This window comes from Notamacropus eugenii, chromosome 6 (assembly GCF_028372415.1).
Source record: "Notamacropus eugenii isolate mMacEug1 chromosome 6, mMacEug1.pri_v2, whole genome shotgun sequence".
Taxonomy (NCBI): Eukaryota; Metazoa; Chordata; class Mammalia; order Diprotodontia; family Macropodidae; genus Notamacropus; species Notamacropus eugenii.
Window position 1 is genome coordinate 18593537 of NC_092877.1, and position 24278 is coordinate 18617814.

The following is a 24278-nucleotide window of genomic DNA, read 5'->3' on the forward strand; positions in this document are numbered from 1 at the left end:
TGAATAAATTCTGGGATACACTTTTCCTTCTGAGACTTCACAGTACAATTATCTTATTCTAGAAAAGATGGAAAATAATTTTAAAAAATGATTCACTTATACTCTATTTGATGTAGCATTTCAAAGGATAAAGAAAAATGAACTCTGGATCATATTTTCCTGTTACTCATATGTGTTTTTTTATTCTAAAAAATACCTTGGAACAGTTTGTTTAAGGTGAAATTCTAGTCTTTAACACAAATACTAAACGTTATTTGGAAAGTTATTTTAAGACTTTTATACTGTGTTATGTTTGAGATAGATTTCTTTTATCTCTAATCAAAAACCAAACTCCTATGAAAGAATGATAACTATTTGATGGAACTGCATGAAAAATTGAATAGTTCAATTTCGTAGGAGGTGTATTATGAGTTTGAAAAAGATAGTAGAAGTACTTAGCTGCAGTTTTGGCTGCTTGGTCATGAGCCAGCTGTACTTTGTTCCTAAATCTGTTCAGGGTCAAGAATTGAAGAGGCCTGACCAATGCACAGCCCGTCTTGTAAAACTACAGCCTGAAGCAAACACTTTAAAAAATCATGACACTTTCTAAAGGTTATAACGAGTAAATAAACCATCAAATTACTCCTCTTTTATTGTTTTTGTAAAAACACTTAAATCCTTGTAGTCCTTGTAGTCCTAAGGCACATAATAAAAAAAAAATAAATGGTAGGTTTTGTTGTACTTTATTCAGGTTACAACTGGATGCTCTTCCTAAATTTATTAACTTTTTTATGAGCAATTTAATTTAGTAAACGTTTTTTTTGTACTAACTTTTTAAAGTGCCCTGTTAGGTAGATGGAATGAAGAAAAATAAAAGTTTAAAAACAGTAAAATGATAAGACTTTTCTGTAGAAATCATGAACTTTAATGAAAACAAATACAATAGTAGAGGCTAATTAAAACTGGTGCTAATGAATGAAGATAGTCACTTTTTAGGCATTTTGTTTTTCCTATAGTGAGAGATATCCTCTACATTACTGTTAGAGACATGATTTCACCCACAAAATAACAAACTTTTTTAGAATAGTGAAATGTTATTTAATGTGGTTTACAAATACTATTTACCATATTATTGCTGAGTTTTTCCATACAGTATTCTTATCAAATCATTATAATTTATTTGAAAGTTAACAAAAGTTCTCCAAAATTGTTGTGACTTCCACTCTTGCTAATTGAGAATGCCATTGTCTTTTTTGCTTAGCTTATTCATCCATCTGAACTTCCATGACACTTGGTTTGTAATTCTTTTATTGTAGTTACTTAAATCTACCTTATTTATAATAAACTTCTTGAGAACAGAAACTGTTCTTTATTCATCTTTGTATATCTCACAGTGCCCCACAGGTATGAGGAACTTAATAAACATTAGAAGGAACAAATATGATATAGGTGGATGAGAAAGTTGGACGAAGTCCTTTTGATGCATGTCTCGCTATCAGCTATCTTTTAGAGAATCCTTGGTACCTGTGAGGCACATATATTCAGTGTGATCTCTGACTTCTAGGAGTCTAAATTATAGATTCATTGCAAATTTTTAAAAGTTGAACATTTAAATTTATGGGTTATTACTGATTTAAACTTACAAAGTTTTTCAACTTGTAAAATTCTGAAATTATTATCAGTTTGAAAAAATTCATTATCTTCTCCTCCCCTCTTGCTGTTGAACCATCCCTTGTTACAAAGTTAAGATCAAAAACATCTAGTACAGTAACTGTATCTGATAATCTAGATAATATTTGGTCCTGATAGTTCCCCACTTCTCATGAAGGGAGAGATATATTTTATTATCTATTCTCTAGGGTCTTCATTGATTTTTCATTTCATTGGATGACTTTTTAGCCAAATCGCATGAGAGTTGTGCATTCATATTTACTAAGTAGTTTTCTTCTAGGCATACTTTTAGTTATTTGAAACCTGGAATATTATTTCTGAAGTTACACTTTTTTCTTTGTAAGTAAATATACTTGCCTAAAATAAAAGTTCTGAGAAGGGAAAGAAGTAAAATATTGACATGTATAGACATGTATAACCAACTTGTAGGAGATTCCTGGCCCTTAAAAAGGATTAAAGGTCTCAAATAGTAAATACCACTCCATCTTGATAGTAGGTTTGGGAATTTTGAACTTCTTTTTATAGGTTGAAGTTACAGTTCTTATATGAAGTGGAGGGCTTGGAGAAATTGGGGAAATGGTGGTAGCAAACAGTTTTAAGATCTAACAGTAGATCCCTAAATATCATCTGAAGACCCCTGCTATAAAAATTTAGTAAATCGACCATTTGTCTTGAATTATTTGTAGATGTATTCTTAACATTGGGGAGGAGAATGAATTAGGTTAAACTCTTAAGGGCCATGTTAGCTCTAATATTTTAGCATTGTGACTGATTTCTTTGGGGATTTTACAATCCAGGTGGATTACACTATCATTGTTATTATAATCTAAGGCATTTATTAAGTGCCTAATGAGGCATGACTTTGTACTAGGTCATGTTCCCTTGAGTTTTACAACTGAAGGCAACACTGAAAAGGATAAACATGTAAGACAGACAGAAATAGTAAACCAATACCAAGTTAGGAAAGTAAATATATTTTACATATACATATATGTACACACATATATGTATATGCATTTCATTGGCAAAATAATGATAATTGTCCCTGGCTACAAGAAAAAAACAACTCTAAAGCAGAAAGCTTTAATATAAATAGATTTAGCAGAAGCTCATGCGTTATCTTTGTGGACAAGATGGAGAGGTGTAGGTAAATGGATTAAAAACAGATTGAACAACTGGACCCAATTTGGGGTGAAGTCTCTAGTGACATATCCTAGGTCCTGTGCTTCACTTTGCTTTTTAAATATTTTTATTTAGTGATTTGTGTGGAAGCATAAATAGAATATTTATCAAATTTGTGACTAATAAAAAACTGGAAGGGATAGCTAATAGAATGGGTGACACTTAATAGGATTGATATTGTTTCATCATCTGTAGTACCTTTTAGCAAGATGTAGTTTCCTTCCTTATCTCTTTTAGTTAGATCTATTTTTGCTTCTGCTTTGTCTGAGATCAGGAGTGCTACCCTCTTTTTTGTACTTCAGCTGAAGCATAATAGATTCTGCTCCAGTCACTTATCGTTACTTTGTGTGCATGTGTCTCTGCTTCAAGAATGTTTCTTGTAACATATTGTAGAATTCTGATTTTTGATCCACTTTGCTATTTGCTTTTGTTTTATGGGAGAGTTTATCCCATTCACATTCATAGTTATGTTTACTAACTGTGTACTTCCCTTCATCCTATTTTTCCTCCTGTTTGTCCTCTCTCTCTTTTTACCCCTTTCTTCCTCACCAGTGTTTTGCTTCTGTCTACCACCTCTCCCCATCTGCCCTCCCTTCTGTCAGTCCTTCCCCGACCCTGTCCTTTTACATAATTTCCTCTCCTCATACTTCCCTGTCAGGTAAGGTAGATTTCAATATTCAACTGGTTGTGTATATTATTTTCTCTTTGAGCCAGTACTGATGAGAATAAGGTTCAAGCAATGCCCATCACCCACCCTCCCATCTTCCCCTCCACTCTAATAGGTCTTTTGTGACTCTTCATGTGAAATAACTTACCCTATTCTACCTTTCTCTTCCTCCTGCATCCAGTATGCTTCTCTTTCTCATTCTTTAATTATTTTTATATCATTCCCTCAAATTCATCTCATACCTGTACCCTCTATCTGTGTATATTCCTCCCAGCTGTACTATTAGTTATAGAATTTTTAAGAATTACAAGTATCATCTTCCCATGAAGAACAGTTTAGTTCTATTGAGTCCTTTATGTTTTCTTTTCCCTTTTTACCTGTTTATGCTTCTCTTGGGTCTTGATATTGGAGATTAAATTTTTGCTTTAATTTTGGTCTTACGAAAGCTTGAAATCCTTTTATTTCATTGAATGAATTGATGTATTATGCCTAATTTTGCTGGGTAAGTGATTCTTGTTTATAGTCCTAGTTCCTTTGTCTTTCAGAATATTATGTTCTATGACCTCTGATCTTTTAATGTTGCAGCCTAAGTCTTGTGTAATCCTAATTGTGACTCCTTAGTATTTGAATTGTTTCTTTCTGGCCACTTGCGGTTCTTTGACCTGATAGTTCTGAAACTTGGCTATAATTTTCCTTGGAGCTTTTATTTTGGGATCTCTTTCCTGAGGTGATTGGTGGATTCTTTTAATGCCTATTTTGTCCTCTGGTTTTAGGGCAGTTTTTCTTGAAAAATGCTGTCCAGGTGCTCCTTTTGATTATGGCATTCTGGAAGTCCACCTCTGACATTGTCTGTCCTGGATCTACTTTTTATGTCAGTTGTTGTTCCCATCAGGTATTTTACATTTTCTTCTATTATTTCATTCTTTTGAATTTGTTTGATGTCTCATAGAAGTGAGCACTTCCACTTGCTCACTTCTAACTTTTAGGGAGTTATTTTCCTCAATTAGTTTTTGTACTTTCTTTTCAATTTGACCAGTTGTACTTTTCAAGTTGTTTTCTTCAGTGGATTTTTGTATCCCATTTTCCATTTGGCCAATACTATTTATTAAGCAATTGTTTTCTTTTTCTATGCTGTTAACTTTTTTTTTTATAATTCTTTTGCATCACTCATTTCTTTTCCTAATTTTTTCTACCTTTCTTATATGATTTTTAAGTTCCTTTTGAGCTCTTCTAGGAGTTCTTTCTGGGTTTGATACTACTTCCCCTTTTTCTTTGGGGTTTTGTAGACAGGTATTTTGACATCGTTGTACTCTTCTGCGTTTGTGTCTTGATCCTCACTGTCACCATAATAACGTTCTAGGGTCAGATTATTATTTTGTTGTTTTTTTACTGATCTTTTTTGGCCTATTTCTTGTTTTTTAAATTTGAGCTCTGCTCCTGGGGTAGAAGGGGCACTGTCTTGGGCTTCTTGTCCCAGGGGAGGCAGGCCCTGGCTGTTTACCTAATGTTGCACTGATGTTGCCTTGAGGTCTATAGGGGACTTGTGTCTGGTGCTGTGAGAGGGGATGGGGTAGGGGGTACCTAGTGCTGTTGGAAGCTTTAGAAGACTATCAGCGTACCTGGTGCTGAACTGGGGTCCTAGTGGTGGTGTCTGGCATGTGCTGAGGCCAGTGGGGGCATTCTGTTTTTCCACAGGATGCATTGAAGCACAGGGCAGTCTGGCTGCTGGAGGTTGCCTATTTTCTTGGGGCTATACCAAAGCTCTTGGAAAGCTGGAGTTTGCCAGTTCCTCTAGTTATGCTCAAGCATGTGGGGGCTCCTGCTGTTGGTGTTTGCTGCACTACTGCATTTGGGCTGAGGCTGCTGGTTTACTGTGACACTTCCTGTCTTAGACTGTGCTCTCCTTTTACCCAAGTGAGATACACCTTTCCTGCTGACCTTCCAAGTTTCCTGGGTTCAAAGATTTTTTCACCCCATCTTTTTGCTGGTTCTACGGTTCCAGGATTTGTTTCGGGATGCTATTTTATGGTTGTTTAGAGGTGAATATGGGAGAGTTATGGTGATTTACTGCTTACTCTGCCATCTTGGCTCTCAGAAGTCCCAGTGAAACTTAATAGGGATAACAATAAACTCCAAATGGCTACTTGATTATAACGGGTCATATCATAAACAAATTAGAGGAAAATTGAAGAAGATATCTTTCAGGCTGTGAACGGGGGGGGGGGGGGAGAGAAATTTGAAAGTAAGACAAGAAGAATAAAATGACCTGTTTTTCTTATATAAAATTGAAAAGCTTTTCCACAAACAAAATCAATGCAATTAGAATTAGAAGAGAAATTAACTGGAAAAAATTCTCTACAACAATATTTTGTAATGTTTAACAATCACTGCCATACAATTGTGATTTTATCCCCCCCACCTACCCCCCACTTCCCCCCTCGCTCCCCACGACTGCATACAATTCTGTATAGATTCTACATATACTTTCCTATTGAGTATATTTTCACTATAGTCATGCTATGTAGTCAGACTAAGATAAATGAAAGAAATCGTATAACAAATCAGAACATGATACACAAACACATACACATACACAAACATGATCTGCTACAATATGTGAGTGACTTCCATATTTCTCTCTCTGAGTGTGGCAGGCATTTTGCCTTGAGGTCCTCCATTGGGATTTTTTTTTTTTTTTTTGGTAAGAAGTTCTTGTGTTATTACAAAAATCTAAGTCTACCAGAAAAAACTCTCACACACTGTGGTTGTTGCTGGGCATAAAGTTCTCCTGGTTCTGCTCCTTTCACTCAGCATCAGGTCATATAAGTCCTTCCAGGCCTCTCTGAAGTCTTCTTGTTCATCATTTCTTATGGCACAATAGTACTCCATTACATTCATATACCATAATTTATTCAGCCATTCCCCAATTGATGGACATCCCCTTGACTTCCAGTTTTTGGCAACTACATAGAGTGCTGCTATAAATATTTTTGTACATGTGGGACCCTTTCCCATTTTTATGATCTCTTGGGGATATAGTCCTAGTAGCGATATTGCTGGGTCAAAGGGTATGCACATTTTTCTACAACAATTTTTTCTGACAAAAGTCTGTTATGAAAGCTGTATAAGGAATGAATGGAAATATAATAATGAAAAATGTCACATAATAATATAATGATAACAAGTATATAAGAACAAGAACTTTTCCCAACAGACAAATAAATGCAGGATTATGTTAGGCAGTTTGCAAAGGAAAAAACGGAAGCTATCAACAATTCCATGGTAAAATACTCCAAATCACTCCTTCCTTCCTTCCTTCCTCCCTGCCTCCCTCCTTCCCTTCCTTCCCCTTCCCAAAACCTTAAACCCAGTGCACTCTGAAGCCCATAGACTGGACAACAATAGGTCCCTGCTCAAGCTCCACTTAATGGTTGGCTTACAGTGATTATCGATAGTAACAGTTTCTGTTTCCCTCCCAGCTTGATTTAGTTATTTTTTTCTTTTGTTCATTATAAGGGCCATTCTCTGATTACTTCTTAAACAGGCCTCTTCGCTCAATGGGTGCTACTTCACTCTAAGTGAGTACCTGAAAAGGCCAGCCTAAAAAGGCCAAGATCTCCCACTGCATCCGGGGCCATTTCCAGTTATTCTGATAAATATCTGGCCACTGGGCCCAGATGGCTCAAGAGGAGAAAGTGAGACTGGTGACCTTGCACAGCCCTCCCTCACTCATTACAAAGTCAAGTGCTAGTTATGTCATCACTTCTTTGATGTCATGGTCTTCTTTGAAAATAAAGGATGAACACAAAAACAACTCCAAGTCATTAATAGTAAGAAAAAATCACAGTAACCCCGAGGTTCCTTATTAGATTGACAAAAGGGAAGAAACTGGAAAATGGAAATTATTGGGGAATGCTTTGGGAAGACAGACATATTAATGTTCTGTTGATTTGGAACTGTATGCTAAAAAGTCACTGAACTTTATATACCTTTGACCCAATGATATCATGATTAGGCATGTACCTCAAAGAATTAAAATAAAGAGAGAAGTAACTTATCTATGCAAAAGTATTTATAGAAGTTCTTTTTATTGTAGCAAAGAATGGTAGCAAAGTGGGTACCATAATTGGGGAATGACTGAACAGATTATGGCATATAAATGTAATGGATGATTATTGTTTGAGAAGAAATGATGCATCAGTGCATTGTTGCTGGAGTTATGAACAGATCTAACCATTCTGGAGAGCAATTTGGAACTATACCTAAAGGGCAACCAAACTGTGTGCACATCCTTTGATCCAGCAATACCATGTCTAGGTCTGGATCCCAAAGAGATCATAAAAAAGAGAAAAGAACCCATGTGAACAAAAATATTTATAGCAGTGCTTTTTGTGATGGCAAAGAATTGGAAACTGAGGGAATGCTCATCAATTGGGGAATGGCTGAACAATCATACATATACAACAATACATATACAATCATATTGATTGTATATGTATAGCCTATCTTAGATTGCATGCTGTCTTGAGGAGGGGGGAGAATGAGGGGGAAATTTTGGAACTCAATATCTTATAAAAGTGAATGTTGAAAACTAAAAAAAAAAAGAAATTTTAAAAAAGAAACATGGCTATGCTGAATTCAGAGAAACTTCAGAGACTGAAAAACGAAATGAGCAGTACCAAGAAAACAATTTATACAGGAATTATAATAGTATAAGGGAAAACAATTTTGAGAAAGCAGAACTCTTATTCATACAGGTCATTCATGACTGCAGAAGACATGATGAAGCATGTCACCCATTTCTTGGTGGAAGGGTGACAGATTAGAGGTCCAGAACAAGACATGCATTTTCAGAATGGCTGATGTATTCATTTGTTTTACTTGATTTTACCTCTTCATTGTTTGATATTTCACACTGTTTACTTTTTATAAAAACTAGTATTAAACATTGTTTTCAAAGCTACTCTGTCATCTATGCTTCCTTCTAAATTTTCTTTTATTCTCTACTGTTCATGTTTAGTATTTTTCCCTTCCCACCCTGCCCTAAAGATGAGTGCCATTAGGAACACACGCACACACACACACATACGCGCACACACACATGCACACACACACACACACACACACACACATAGAGCTATGCTATACATACTTCTATTTATCAGTTCTTTCTCTGCAAGCACATAGCATCTTCCTTCATAGGTCCTTTGTAGCTGATCTGAGAATTTATAATACTCAAAATGAATGACTGACTTAAGGCTGTTACTGTATACAGTGTTCTCTTGGTTATGCTCATTTTGCTCTTCATTATTTCATGTAAGTCTTTCCATGTTTTTCTAAAATCACCAACTTCATCACTTCTTATAGCACAGTAGTATTCCGTCATGGATCATGTGCCACAACTTGTTTAGTATCCCCACAGTTTCCACTTTTTTGCCACCACAAAGAGAGCTGCTATAAATATTTTAGAACAGATATGTTCTTTTCCTTTTTCCCTAATCGTCTTGGCAGACAGATCTGACAGTGATGATTATACCTGTTCATTACAGTGAAGACTTCTGTTGTGGTGGGGGAGTTGGTGAGCTCTGATAGAGATACAAAAAGAATTAACCAAGGAAAGAACAGAATAATCAGTAAATGTTGAAAACATACACAGAGGAGAGGGGAAGGAAATTCAGGGAGGAATAGGCAAGTAGGTGAGCTTTGTTGCTACTGTGTTAAATTTAATACAGGGTGTCCCAAGAGTCCTTAAAACTGCATTGTATACATTAAAAAAAATCCCAAACCACAGAGATTCACAACTTCATGTAACTTCTTTTCTTTGTATAAATGTTAATGTTTGCTAAATTCAAATGAAAAATGAAAAAGACTTCATAGTAATAAACATAATCAACTTGCCAGATTTAGTATAAGAGAGGTATCAAGAGAACAGTTTGTCTGGGACTATCCATTCAGTATGAGGCAATTGTGTGATGTGGCAGTCAGAAAAAGTCATTGTTAAGATCTTAAGTTATAATAAACAAATGTGGTGGTCAGATTGAAGGAGTTGATAATGGCACTGTCTTTTGTCCTCTGTCACATCTTGAATACTGTGTCTAGTTCTGAGTGTTGTGTTTTAGGATGGACATGGATAAATTGGAGAATGTGCTGAAATTAACTAAGATGGTGAAGTGCCTTGATACCATGTGTCTTAGGCATTACTCATTCTGCCCAGGACTTGGACTCTGTATGGCATTAGTGATATAAAGCTGTTACACTGAGGACTGGTTAAATGCACGAAGGTCCACTTTTTGGGTGTATCGTATATCTTATATAAACCAGTGTCAAGAAGAGGGTGTAACCTGAGTGATAGTTTTTTTCCTGCTCAGACAGTTGTTATCGGTCTGGGTGGATTCCCATAGATACCGATCTGGAGCACTGCACCTGTTTTGCCAAATGTTTGCATTCAGCAAAAGCGTTTTTGTTTTTTATTGTTTTCTGAACTGTTTACCTCACTAATTCAGTCTTTCCATATCCTAATCCATCACTTTGTTCTAGTATCTGCTTGGACTGAAATAACATGCTGTTTTAGATAAGTTGGAGGAACTAGGGAGATTTTGTCTGCAAAAGAAAGGACTGAATAAGAATCCTGCTAGCAAGTTTTACAGAGACAGTCAAGCCAGATAACTCTTAGGAGAACTCCTAGCAGATTTTAGCAAAAGGGGTAAGACAATTCTCTTTTTTACTCTTCTCATTAACCTTTTAGCAAAGTTCTAAAATTATCAGTTGTAGACAAATTGCTGATGTCCATCAGTAGAGGGTGTTTCCACATGGGTAACTGCTCACAGAGATGCAATAATACCCAACCAAAACTCAAACCTGACCAGAGCCAAAACATTTGTATGATGACATGTACTATCAGTCACCTATAGGTAAAATACTTAATCATGAAGTGTAATTGTTATCTTTTTTATAGAGTCTTCATTAAAGTGTCTATGAAACTTTTGTAAGGGTTGGGTCTGCCTACTTCAATTAGAAACAATAGGCCCAGACTTCTTGGGCATCTCTGATTTCTCAGATTGCATCAAACAACCAATCAGTCACCCCACAGTTCCTAGATACCTCTGTTGAATACATAAATTAACCAGAGATATATACTAGTTGTGAAAAAATCCTTAATTTGGAAGGAGATAAATGCTTTAATCTATGGGATGACACGGAAAGTGTACTGAGATTGGTTGAAGAGAATTGATTAAGCTCTTTTGGAGCGTGGATAAAAGAGTAAGTCATTTTGGAATCTGGTATTCAAACAGCAGGCCAGCCTAATGGTGTATAACACTTCTAGCCAAGCCAGAGGGAATTATGTGGTAGAAAAGAAAGTCTCTCTTTCCTACTTCTCAGCTGCTTTGAACTTCAGATAGTCAGAAGATTTGGACTTCTCATTGGTGCTGGTAAGAGTGTTGTCCCTGGAGGCTGATGGCAGCATTTGCTTTGAGAGCCAAGAGCAAGCTAGATACAATGAGGAAAAAAAGCTTTAGCATTCTACAAAGGTACCAATCTTCACAGCCCAGGCAAGAGTGATTGTATTGATATGCCTTTTTGCTTATTGTTAATGTTATTTTGCTTCTTAATGGGAAGATCTTTCCCATCCAATAATAGGCTCATGTGACCTGTGTAAGGCCCATGGAAGCCTGAGTCACATGAGTCAAGTAACATGGAACAGGAAGGAGTGGAGCAGGAAGGGGCGGAGCTGGAGCAGAGCTGAGAGGAATTGGTCAAGCTAGTCAGAGCTGGGAAGGACAAAGCAAGCAGGCAGGTGGTGCAATAACTAGTGTGAGTGGGGGAGCTTGTTTGTGAATTGGTTTAAGGGGGCTGGTTTGTGGGAAGCCTAACAGAGGGAAGGCTTGGGGATGGTAGTGCCCCCTGCATTACTACTATGTATGGATTTCTTTGTTGTGTGATGGGTTTGGTTTTCTGGTGTTGGGATTCAGCTTTCTCATGTTTGAATAAATGTTTGGCTCTGTCTTCCATGTAGAGCGTCCTTTGTATTTCTCAATTCAGAATTGTGCCAGCATATTCATGGCTGCCATGGGTGCTGAGAATATCTTATTGGCACTACAGTGATACCAAAGGAGAATTTCATGAAGACTCCAGGAAGGGAGACAAAGACTTTTAATAACCAGCTGTGATCAGCAACCCTTTGGCTTCTTTCAGAATTTAAGCTCACTTTCCCCTGGACTCTGTATACACTTGTGGGCAAAAGTGTCCCAGACTTCTGGGAGGATGTTTGTACTTTGGCTATTTCTACATCTTTTTAGTAAATATTTCTTTGTAATAGTTAATTGATATTAGTTGACTACATGATATTGGTAAAATATCAACTGGTTAAACAATATTGGGGAACACAATGGTGAAGGCTTGTGAGTGACAGTATTAGAAAAACCACTTATAGCTCTTTAGTGTTACTTCTAGAGCCCTGAAGGGGAAAAGTAGTAGCCACCTTCTGGTGACCTAGCTCACCAGTGTGAGTGGGAGTTGGGAGATAGTCTTGAAAGGGGCTTTACCCTTTAATTTTCTAATTTTTTGATGGATTTGGGATCTCATCAGTATAGGTGGTTCTTCCACTGATATGAATTACAGTATTCCCATATCTTCTTGTCTTATCTTGTCCATGTCTTTCTATAAATCTTCCATAGAGAATCTAATATGTAGGAGATCTTCTCCAGCTTTTTAAACATTCCTTGAGTAACAGTGTGGTAGTCAGTGTGCCCGGCATACCTTTTCTAGTCCTACATGCTTTTTTTTTTTTAATTTAACTTTTAACATTCATTTTCACAAAATTTTGGGTTACAAATTTTCTCCCCTTTTATCCCCCCCCCAAACACCAAGCATTCTAATTGCCCCTATCACCAATATTCTCTCTCTTCTATCATCCTTCTCTGTCCTTGTCTCCATCTTCTCTTTTGTCCTGTAGGGCTAAATAACTTTCTATACCCCTTTACCTGTATTTCTTATTTCCTAGTGGCAAGAACATTACTCAACAGTTGATCCTAACACTTTGAGTTCCAACTTCTTTACCTCCCTCCCTCTCCACCCCTTCCCTTTGGAAGGCAAGCAATTCAATATAGGCCAAATCTGTGTAGTTTTGCAAATGACTTCCATAATAGTTGTGTTGTATAGGACTAACTATATTTCCCTCCATCCTATTCTGTCCCCCATTACTTCTATTCTCTTTTGATCCTATCCCTCCCCATGAGTGTCGACCTCAAATTGCACTCTCCTCCCCATGCCCTCCCTTCTATCATCCCCCCCACCCTGCTTATCCCCTTATCCCCCACTTTCCTGTATTGTAAGATAGGTTTTCATACCAAAATGAGTGTGCATTTTATTCTTTCCTTTAGTGGAATGTGATGAGAGTAGACTTCATGTTTTTCTCTCACCTCCCCTCTTTATCCCTCCACTAATGAGTCTTTTGCTTGCTTCTTTTATGAGAGATAATTTGCCCCATTCAATTTCTCCCTTTCTCCTCCCAATATATTTCTCTCTCACTGCTTGATTTCATTTTTTTTTAAGATATGATCCCATTCTCTTCAATTCACTCTGTGCACTCTGTCTCTATGTATGTGTGCGTGTGTGCATGTGTGTGTGTGTAATCCCTCCCAGTACCCAGATACTGAAATGTTTCAAGAGTTACAAATATTGTCTTTCCATGTAGGAATGTAAACAGTTCAACTTTAGTAAGTCCCTTATGACTTCTCCTTGCTGTTCACCTTTTCATGGTTCTCTTCATTCTTGTGTTTGGAAGTCAAATTTTCTTTTCAGCTCTGGTCTTTTCATCAAGAATGCTTGAAAATCCTCTATTTCATTGAAAGACCAATTTTTCCCCTGAAGTATTATACTCAGTTTTGCTGGGTAGGTGATTCTTGGTTTTAGTCCTAGTTCCTTTGACTTCTGGAATATCCTATTCCATGCCCTTCGATCCCTTAATGTAGAAGCTGCTAGATCTTGTGTTATCCTGATTGTATTTCCACAATACTTGAATTGTTTCTTTCTAGCTGCTTGCAATATTTTCTCCTTGACCTGGGAACTCTGGAATTTGGCCACAATGTTCCTAGGAGTTTCTCTTTTTGGATCTCTTTCAGGCGGTGTTCTGTGGATTCCTTGAATATTTATTTTGCCCTCTGGTTCTAGAATCTCAGGGCAGTTTTCCTTGATAATTTCATGAAAGATGATGTCTAGGCTCTTCTTTTGATCATGGCTTTCAGGTAATCCCATAATTTTTAAATTGTCTCTCCTGGATCTATTTTCCAGGTCACTTGTTTTTCCAATGAGGTATTTCACATTATCTTCCATTTTTCCATTCTTTTCGCTTTGTTCTGTGATTTCTTGCTTTCTCATAAAGTCCTTAGCGTCCATCTGTGCCATTCTAATTTTGAAAGAACTATTTTCTTCAGTGAGCTTTTGAATCTCCTTTTCCATTTGGCTAATTCTGCTTTTGAAAGCATTCTTCTCCTCATTGGCTTTTTGAACCTCTTTTGCCAATTGAGTTAGGCTAGTTTTCAAGGTGTTATTTTCTTCAACATTTTTTTGGGTCTCCTTTAGCAGGGTGCTGATTTGCTGTTCATGCTTTGACTTCATGTCTCTCATTTCCCTTCCCAGCTTTTCCTCCACCTCTCTAACTTGATTTTCAAAATTCTTTTTGAGCTCTTCCATGGCCTGAGCCCATTGGGTGGGCTGGGACACAGAAGCCTTGATTTCTGTGTCTTTGCCTGATGGTAAGCATTGTTCTTCCTCATCAGAAAGGAAGGGAGGAAATGCCTGTTCACCAAGAAAGTAACCTTCTATAGTCTTATTTCTTTTCCCTTTTTTGGGGATTTTCCCAACCAGTGACTTGACCTCTGAATATTTTCCTCACACCCACCTCGCCTCCTGATCCTCCCAGCCAGCGCTTGGGGTCTGAGATTCAAATGCTGCTTCCAGCCTCAGGGCTTTGGGTGGGGGCAGGGCTGCTATTCAGTGTGAGATTAAGTTCAGATGCTCAGGTTGGGGCCAGGGCCGCCTCTGAGGCTCAGTTCCCTCAGGGGGTTTATGCACAGACCTTCAACAATGGATCCAGGCTCCTGCCTGCTTGGGGAGCCCCAGTCTGCCACCGCCCCTCAGCTTCTGTCTCCCGAGGGGGCCTGAGCCATGGGGGCACCCCACTCCCCCTCGACGCGCCAAAGAGACTCTCTCACCGACCCCCGTCACCTGTGGGTGGAGGGACTTGTGCGGCCGCTGGAGATCCCGTCCCTGAAGCCTGCTCAGATCTGTTTCTCTCGGTGCCGTGGCCGCAGCAGGTCTCGGCTGGGCTCCACGTCTGCAGCGCGATGGACCTTTTGCGAGAGGTTTGCAGGTCCCTCTGTGGGTGGAGGGACCCGCGTGGCCGCTGGAGATCCCGTCCCTGAGGCCCGCTCGGATCTTTTCCTCTTGGTGCCGTGGCCGCGGCAGGGCTGTACTCAGCTCCCAGTCCCGGTGCCCAGTCGGCAGCGCGAAGGACCTTTTGCGAGAGGTTTGCAGGTCTCTCTGGAACAGAAATCTCCCTCGCTCCAATGTTCTGTGGCCTCTGGGTGCAGAATTTGCCGTGAGTTACTTCCTTGTAGTTGTTCTATGGGTTGTGGGTTCGGAGCTATGTGTATGTGCGTCTTTCTACTCCGCCATCTTGGCTCCGCCCCTCCCTACATGCTTTTTAATGCTGTCTTTTAGACTACTTCTAATGCAGGTCATCCTTGGCAATATACTGCAGCCTCCTCACTCCCGCAATTTGTTTTTCCATTGCCCTTTGAGTCACTTGCAGTTTTCATCCTTTTGAGATATTGATGTTGCTTGATTTGCAGCTATAGCACATCATTGGAATTAAAGAACGTCCCTGGTGTTTAAATGATGGGCTTTGGTGGAACAGTGAGCATCCTTTAAACTCAAGGCATTGCTAATAAATTTATGATGACTTGTTGGACAATTTAGTTATAAAACTTTGACTTCTGAAAAATATTCACAATATTAAGATAATATGTAATCTATTTATAATGCACAGTTTGTAAATAACACATTTTAATTACATTTATAACTAAAAATATTTGGGATTATTTTCCTCCTATGAAGTCATAAAATAATCCAAATCATCCTTTTCTTACTCATGAAGGAGTGAAGGGGAATATTTGGATTCATATATTAGTATGCAAATAAAATTTGTTGTAATAACAAAGTACTATTTAGCATAGTAACAAAAATTTAATCTTATTTTATTTTCTCTCCTTGTTATGTGCTACATAACATTATTCATATCTGGAAAATAATTAGGAAATAATTGTGAGTATGAGTACTATGCTTACAAAATAAAGGCAAGGGGAATGGGTTTTTAAAATATAAAAGGTCAAAGCTAGAAGGAATCTTTGAGGTCATCTAATCCATCTCATTTTACAGATGAGGAAACAACTCCGAGTCACACGTAGCAGAGCTGGAACCTGAGTCTCCTGACTCCAAGTTCTGTATTATTACCACAATTCTACACTGTTTACCCATCAAGTGGGAGCACTGCTGACAGTCTGCAACTAAACAATTCTAAAGGGTCTAGCCCTCAGACATTACCATGTCAGAATTTCTAGGGACTTTTCAGGCAGTCCAGAGATAAGCATAAAATTTATTTGCACATAATAAGTGGAAGTGTTATCAGTAGTACATAACTGCACTCTTTTATATTTAAAAGATAGAAATTCCTTATATGAAAAAAATTACCTCCATTTGCTGATAAATTGAATTAAAAAATTTTAATGCCAAGATGTAGCTGACTGAATTTAATTACGTGTGTGAAAAATTGATTTAGGCACATAGAGGTGAGGGGAAAATAGTTCAAAATTTAAAGAATATTTAGAGATTTGTTGGATGACAGCCAACTGGCAAGGCTTGCTGTTAATGTCTAGTAATAGAAGGTGGTATTTTAGGCATGGCCTTTATACCTACTGTCTCAAGGGTAGGAATGAATAGATGATGAAAAGTGGGGGCAGTGCCTATAAGTCACATAATCTCACCCCTTCTTCCCCCCACAGAAGCTACTGTAGGATGAAATATCTATATCAGAAAATGAGATGGGCTAGTCACCTTACTAGAGTAGGAAATAGCAGGTAAGTACTGCACTAGTACTCATGGAATGTGCTGAAACTCAGAGGAAGATGTCCCATGGATTTTGTAGATTCTCTGTGGATGAGTCATAGGAATGCATGGGAAAGACTTTCTTAAGAAGAATATGTTAATCAGCAACCATTTAACAAGCATCTACCATATGCCCAAGCATAAACTGTGCTAAGCACTACGGGATATAAACACAAAAGTGAAATAACCCCTGCTTCAAGAAGCTTACATTCTGGGGGATAGGCTGTGGAGAAGAGGGAGCAGACACACAGTAGGTATGTTACAAGTATAAACAGAATATATGCAAAATGAATATGGTAGTTTAGGGTGGGAGTCCCTAGCATAAAGGGATGATGGTATAAAACAAGCTCCTATAGAAAGTGGAGCTCAGGCTGAATCTTGAAGGAAATTAGGGATTCAAAGAGGTGGAAGTGACAAGTGAGTACATTCTAGGCATGGGGGATGGTCAGTGGCAAAGCTCTGAGATAGGGCATGGAGGATTGCGTGTAGGAAATAGCAAGAAGGCCACTATGGCTAGACCACAAAGTATATTGATAAGAAGAATGCTTAAGAAAACTGGCAAGGTAGGAAGAGACAGTTTGTACCCATGAATGGAACACCACATTGACATGGCTGGATCCACTGAAGAGGGAGAATAACTGAGAGTAAGCATGGGATGCAGGATGATAATTTCCTGCTATAGATCTACGATACCATATTTGGTATTTGGAGGAGGAAAGAGTACCAGCAGGAGCTAAGAAGCTCCCAGATGCTACTTATGCCAACCACTCATTTGTCCTCTGCCATGAATCTAGGGTAAATATTGGGTGGGCTACTCCCTATTTCTGACTCAGAATCATACTTACTTTGAAGGCCCTGCTTAAGTTCTAGCTCCTCTGCTGAGTCTTCTCGAAACACCCTGGTCCACCCTGATTTCTCCCTTCTTTGGTGTCTCCTTCTATAGCACTTATTGTCTTTATTCTTCATTTGGCACCTGTAAAAAATTAATTTGAGGCAGTGTGTGACATATGTATGTCTTATCTTTCCAGTTGCTCATAACTTTATTGAGGGAAGGGACCATGTCTTCTAGGATCATAGACTTAGAGCTGGAAGGGACCTTGGAAGCCACAGCATCTATCACAGCACATTAAATATAGTAGGCACTTGGTAAACACTTTTTGACAGATTCATTTCTTGACTGATTGATAAAGGTGGGATGCAGGGGAGGTGCCAGGCTCTAGGAGTCAGCATATTTTGGGCAGGAAGCCACTCTTTATTAAGGCCATAGACAAATAGGTCCTTGTTCTATGAGCTGCTTGTGGGCCTTTCCTCTATGCTTTCACTGGCATTATTAATAAGGTCAAGAGGTGCAAAGTTGCCAAGAACAGTACGATGTGTCCCTGGGGTCCTCCCTTCTGTAGATAACTTAGGCTCAGGGGAAACTGTAGTAGAGGGAGTCTCCTCTCAAGGCTGAAGTTGTTATTTTATCTTTTTTGCCTGTAACAGACTCTTTGTTCCATAATAGCTTTAATGTAGCGGAGAAGACCTGTTTTAAAGTTATTTCAAACAACTGAACATTAAAATTTCATATACACGCACAGAGTGATTATTTTGATTGCTTAATTAATTAATGGTTAATCTCTGTAATAAAATAGCCACTTAGTAACCAGGTACAAAATAATTATTTTACTTAAAACATTTGAACTGAAACATAACCAACTTTAGTCTCATTCTCCAAGTTGCAGTCCCATATCACCAAATGCCTATTGGATATTTCAAACGGAAGTGCTGGAAATGCTTACAACTGAATTTATTATCTCCCCTCCCCCTGCCCCCCAGCTGTCTCCTCATCCAGACTTCTCTATGTATGTTAAAATAATTTTGTCATCTTTCCAGTGTCTCCAGTTCTTAATCTCGGAATTATCTGGAGCACTCTTCACCTTTCCTCATCCCGTATGTCCAATCAGTTGCCAAGTCTTGCTGTTTCTACCTTCCCATCATCTCTCACACCTGACCCCTTCTTTCCACTCACACAGGTACATCATCTCTCGCCTCAGTTATTGCGACTCCTCAATGCTTACTGCTGCCAGGGGACTCCCCTGCTCAGCCAACTCCCGTGTCTTCCTGTTGCCTCTGGAATAAAATCTAAACTCCCCTAGTTTTTTCCTACAGAACCTAGACCCAGCCTTGGTTTTCAGTCACATCGGACATTGCTCCCTCTCCCACGTGCTGCAGCCACGATGGCCTTCTCTCCTAACGGCCTCACTGGCTGTCCCTGAGCTCCAGAGTCACTCCCTTCTTTGCCTCTGTCTCCCAGACCGTCTCTTTTTTAAGATGCAGCTTGGGCATTGTCTTCTGCACAAAAGATCTCCAGACCTTCCCCCATCCCCAACTGCTGGTGCTCTTCCTCCCAAACTGTCCCGTATTTAATGATTGTTTGTATGTGTGTGTCCATCTATGTGCACAAATATATCCGTGCAAGTATTTATTAACTTTATGTTTTATATCTTTATATATGTGCTGCATATTTCTATTTGTTACCTATCTTATATGCTGTACGTTTACAATTATACTGAGTATCTGCATATGTGTATATTCTATATGTTGTACTCTATGATCAGTAATATTGTCATTCTTGCTGTTCTTATGCACAGTACTCCATCTCCCAACTCCAAGTGTTTCTGCTGGCTGTCCTCTATGCCCGGAACACTTTCCAACCTCATCTTTTCCTCCTAGCTTACCTGGCTTCCTTCAAGTCTCAACTAAATTTCTTCCTTTTGTAAGAAGTCTCTCCCTGTCCTCCGTAATCTTAGTGCCTTCCCTCTGAGATTACCTGCAGTTAATCCTGTGTGTATCTTGTTTGTATACAGCTATTTATATGTTATCTCCTTGTAACAGCAAGACCCTGTCATTCCCAGGATGACCTGCTACTACAGGTTCTTGGATCTGCTTTTCTTAAAGGAAAGCAACTTTAAATGGGTCAGCCATCTTACTGTAATCAAACACATATCATTCACTTAGTTCAGGGGAAAAAATCAGCACCCTGAACTTCAGAGAGAATGCAAACGGAAGTTATGAACAGAAATTATAAACGGAGAAAAGAGCATAAACGGAGAAATTATAAACGGAGAAAAGGCCAATAGAGAGGGCTTCTGTCTGACCATAAGAAACACATACATCCCAGATCAACAGACAGATCCACCTGTCTGACCATGACATACGTACATGGTTACCAGAGACAGAAGCACCAGCATCCGGGTTTTCAAAGCCAGGGGACTCCTTAACAGCTCCCCAATCTCATCTGGCCTTCTTCCAGTGAGTGAGCCACAAAGCAAAATGCTAACCTCAGAGTATGTAGAATCAGAAGGCTTCACAACCCTCTTGCCTCAATGCCTGATTACTAAGAGGTATGAAAGCCTTCAAGTAAGCAAACCTCCCCATAAACAAACTTTCTCCTCCTGATGCCTGTTAATGGTGGGGAAGGTCTTTAACTCACATTAGCATTACACTCTCCCTTTCACTGTGATCTCCTTGGGGGTAGGGACTTACTTTTTTTTTAATCTTTGTATTTCCAGTACTCAGCACAGTAATCTGACACAGAGCAGGCACTTAATAAGTGCTGTTTGAGTGACTGACTACATATATTTTATATATACTTGTTACCTTCCCCATTAGAATATGAACTTATGTGAAGAGGGAGTGCTTCATTCTTTACACTGTGTCCTTAGTGCCTAACACAGTACCTGGGACATATTAGTGCTTATTAAATGCTTATTGATTGATTAATTGGTTGGCTGGAACAAAGTACACACTTAATAAATGCTTGATGAATGTCTAACTTGCCCAAGATCACATAGATACCAAATAGTTGAATTTTGGATTCTGACCAAGGTATATGGATTCTAAATCCTGTGTTTGTTCCTTTTATTATACCATGCATCTTTAAATGTCATTTTACTCTGCCCTTCCATAGTGATTGTCTGATTTCTTATGTCCTTAGAATGTCGGAGTTTTAGAGAACAATCAGTAATGCTTGCTTATAATAATACCTAACATAGAACACTTTGAAGTTTGCATAGTGCTTTTTATATGTGATCTCATTTGATCCTCACAACAGTCTTATAAGTTAGGTACTGTTTATTATTGCCATTTTTCAGATGAGGAAACTAATGCTGAAAGAGGTTAAGTGACTTGCCTGGAGTCATATAACTAGAAAGCATCTAAAGCAGGATTTGAACTCAGATTCCAAGTGTGTCCACTTTATCCACTGTGTTACCCAGCAGCCTAATATATACATCATAACATTATTTTAAAATTGCATAGTTTTAAGGTAGTAAGGCATAGCAAATAAAGATACCTAAATACTTCAGTGAATCTCTAAACTGTTTTGTCCATTGTATGATTATAAAAATGTGGACTATTCTAAAATATTGGTTGCAAAACCATATCCGTTCACATCTATTTTCATCAAATGTTTCTCAGTTTGTGTGGAGATTATTCTTATCTTCATAAGATTTGTAGGCATGATATGTAGGAATAACTAAACAACCATAAAGATAAAGAGCTTTTATGAGGTCAAAGATGCCCAAGATATAAACCCAGAAGAGAACTTCAGATACCTGAAGCAAAGACTCAAAGAAATACAAAGGTTCTCCACAAGAGCAGTTAGAATTCCTAGAAGAAATGATGCAAGAGTTTAAAAAATGATACAAAAGTTAAAAAAAAATGTTAAGGAAAAGGAGAGATTTAGAAGGAGAATTAACAATTGGGCAGAAGAGGTACAAAACCACAGCCTCTAACACTGACTATCCCCATCTTTTCTTAGTTTTGCCAATTTGCCGGCAGAATTTGAAACCCTAGAATTGTTTGGATTTTCATTTCTCTTGTTATCAGTGATCATTCAATTAGCAGCTAACTTTTTTCATTTTTTAAAACTAGGAGGCAGAAATTCAGTATGAGGAGCAGATCAGGAAGATAATCATAGAAAAGCAAGAACTTCAGTGGCAAAAGGTGAGTGTTTTTCTACAAATTTCAGATGAGACCTAAAACTTATTAAGAATTTGGAATTTTACTTTTGAAAATGTTAAGAATTATCGCCTCATGAAAATAAGTATCTTAGAGCTAAGCCTTTCCTAATTCTCAGATTTTAACTGACAAAAGCCTGAAAGTAAATGTTTACACCAAACTTCCAAACATTGTTACATTTAGGATAACTATGAAAATTAATTAGCCTAAGCCCCCAGTTTCAGGGTCTGGAAATAATTAGGTTTTGCTTTAAAGAAATAAACCTATAGCTTAGTACATTGGAAATAGTTGTGACTCTAGGTTCAGTTCCTATCATGGAAGTTTTCTTCTTGTGTGACCTTGGGTAAGTCACTTAACCTCTCTGAGCCTCAGTTTCCTCAACTGCAAAATGAGAGGATTGAATTCATCGTTCCCTTCTAGCTCTAAATCTATGCTGATATGTTTCTGTGAACTGGAGTATGCCTTTATTACCAGAATCATGCTTCCTTGAGGCCATTTGTGGTGGAGTGGTAGTAGGTTTTGTTCCAGCCTTGACTCAGACACTAACTTATTAGCCATAAGTAAATCACTTTAAACCCTGAACATCACTTATCTTATTTATAAAATAAACAATACCTGACCTGCTTTACCTCACAAGGTTGTTTCAAGGACCAAATAAAATAATGTGAAATCAATATTTAATATACTGTAAAACACTGTAAATTTAAAATGTTGATGTTGTATGGCGTAAATCACAATGATTCATTCCCTCAGTCTCTCTAGACCCAAAGACCACGTGCCTGCTGATTGAGAGCTTCGTAATTAGAGGGTGCTCTGCTCATCTTTGATAGCCAACATGTGTTTTTTTATCTAAAGAAATTATTTTTACATTTTCCAATCAAATATTCATGTTCTCTCACTTCAGTATATTTTCTACTTTGATGTTCTATGGAAACTTCTACTTTACAGGTATCCAGACAGTATTATTTCAGGTGCTACCCTCCTTTTCCCAGCTAAGTATGTGGTCTGATCTTATCATTTTGATACTGGTACTTTATAAAATGGATTATTCTTCCTCATTATAGGTCTTAAAGCTAGATTTCATTTGGTTTACATTTAATTTCCTCCACATAGGAATCAGAACTCCTTTTTATTCCTTTCTCCTCATCTCACATCACTCAGATATCTTCCTCCATTATATCTTCCTTTACCCTTGTCGTTCCTGAAGAAGTGGACCTTCTCCTTGCCAAGGCAAACACACTTGTGTCTTTAGTTCTATCCCTTTCCATCTCCAGCACAGTGCCTCCTCTATCATCTTTACTCTTGATAACCTTTAATATATCTCCTTACTCCTTCCCTGATGCCTAAAAATGTCAGGTTTCTCCCATCCTTAAAAAATTTTTATGTGATCCTGCCATTGCTGCTAGCCATTGTTCTGTGTCTCTCTTTTTCTTTGTTCCCCAAACGCCATGAAAATTTGTCTATGTTGGTGTCTTCGCTTAGGCCCCTCGCACTCCATTTTAAACCCTCTGCAATCTTGACTTCTGATTTCATTATTCAACCAAATTGCTCTCTCCAAAATCACCAATGATCTCTTCATTGCTAAAGCTAGTGATCTTAGGGGTGGACAACCTGTGGCCTTGAGGCCACATATGGGCTTCTAGGTCCTTGGGTGTGTCCTTTTGACGGAGTTTTGCGGAACAAATCTCCTCCGCTCCCATGAGTTCAGTTATCATTTCTATGCAGATGCTTCCCAAATCTCTATACCTAGCCTCTCTCCTGAGCTTCACCAAATTCTCTTTGGCATCTTAAACTCAGCAGATCCCAAACAGAACTCATTATCATTACTCCCGAAATCTCTGCTCTTCTCATCGCCTCTAGTACTAAGAGGGCAACATCCGGGCTTACAGCCTCAGTATTAGTTAGACTTCTTTCTCAGACTCATTCCATACAGCCAGTCCCTTGCCAAGTTTGTCTCTGTCATTACAACATCTCTTGTATATATGCCCTCTTCTCCACCACTCAAAACAGGCTCTCCTCTCCTCATGCCTTCAAGTTGGTCTCCATGCCTTAAATCTCTCTACAATCAAGTAATTTCCCTAATATGCAAGTGTGACTTTATCATTGCCAACTCTGTACATTCCCATGGCTCCCTCTTACCTCCAAGATCAAATAGAAAACCCTCTTTTCGACTTTTAAATCCCTTCACAACATGGTCCCTGCCTATCTTTAGAGTCTTCCATATATTCTATGATTCAGCTCCACTGTTTCCATACCATTGCATTGGCTATTCTCCATGGCTAGTTTGTTCTCCCTCCTTACCTCTGTTTCCCAGCTTCCCTGCCTTCCAAACTCAGCTCTGTTCCCACTTTCTGCAGGAGGCCTTCCCTCCTTCTCATCTCTTGTCAGTGCTAGTGCCTTCCCTCTAACATTACCTTCTATTTACTTTGTATATCTCATACTTAGATTATTTGCACATTGTCTCCTCCGTTAGAATGTAAGCTACTTGAAGGCAGTCAATGTTTTTGCCTTTCTTTGTATTTTTGGTACTTAGCACAGTGCCTGGCATATAGTAAACAATAAATGCTAGTTGACTGATTGGACACGAGTTCCACACAATAGATCAGACACA

At 38.4% G+C, this 24278-nt stretch overlaps 1 protein-coding gene across 3 annotated transcripts in view; it reads left to right on the forward strand.

The window, feature by feature from the left end:
* Positions 1-24278, forward strand: part of CCDC73 (coiled-coil domain containing 73) — a 155095-nt gene that overhangs the window by 34501 nt on the left and 96316 nt on the right. For all 3 annotated transcript variants that reach the window (XM_072619232.1, XM_072619234.1, XM_072619233.1), the window contains exon 3: positions 21581-21652. In XM_072619232.1, the coding sequence (XP_072475333.1) occupies positions 21581-21652 (72 nt within the window). The remainder of the gene's footprint in view (positions 1-21580; positions 21653-24278) is intronic.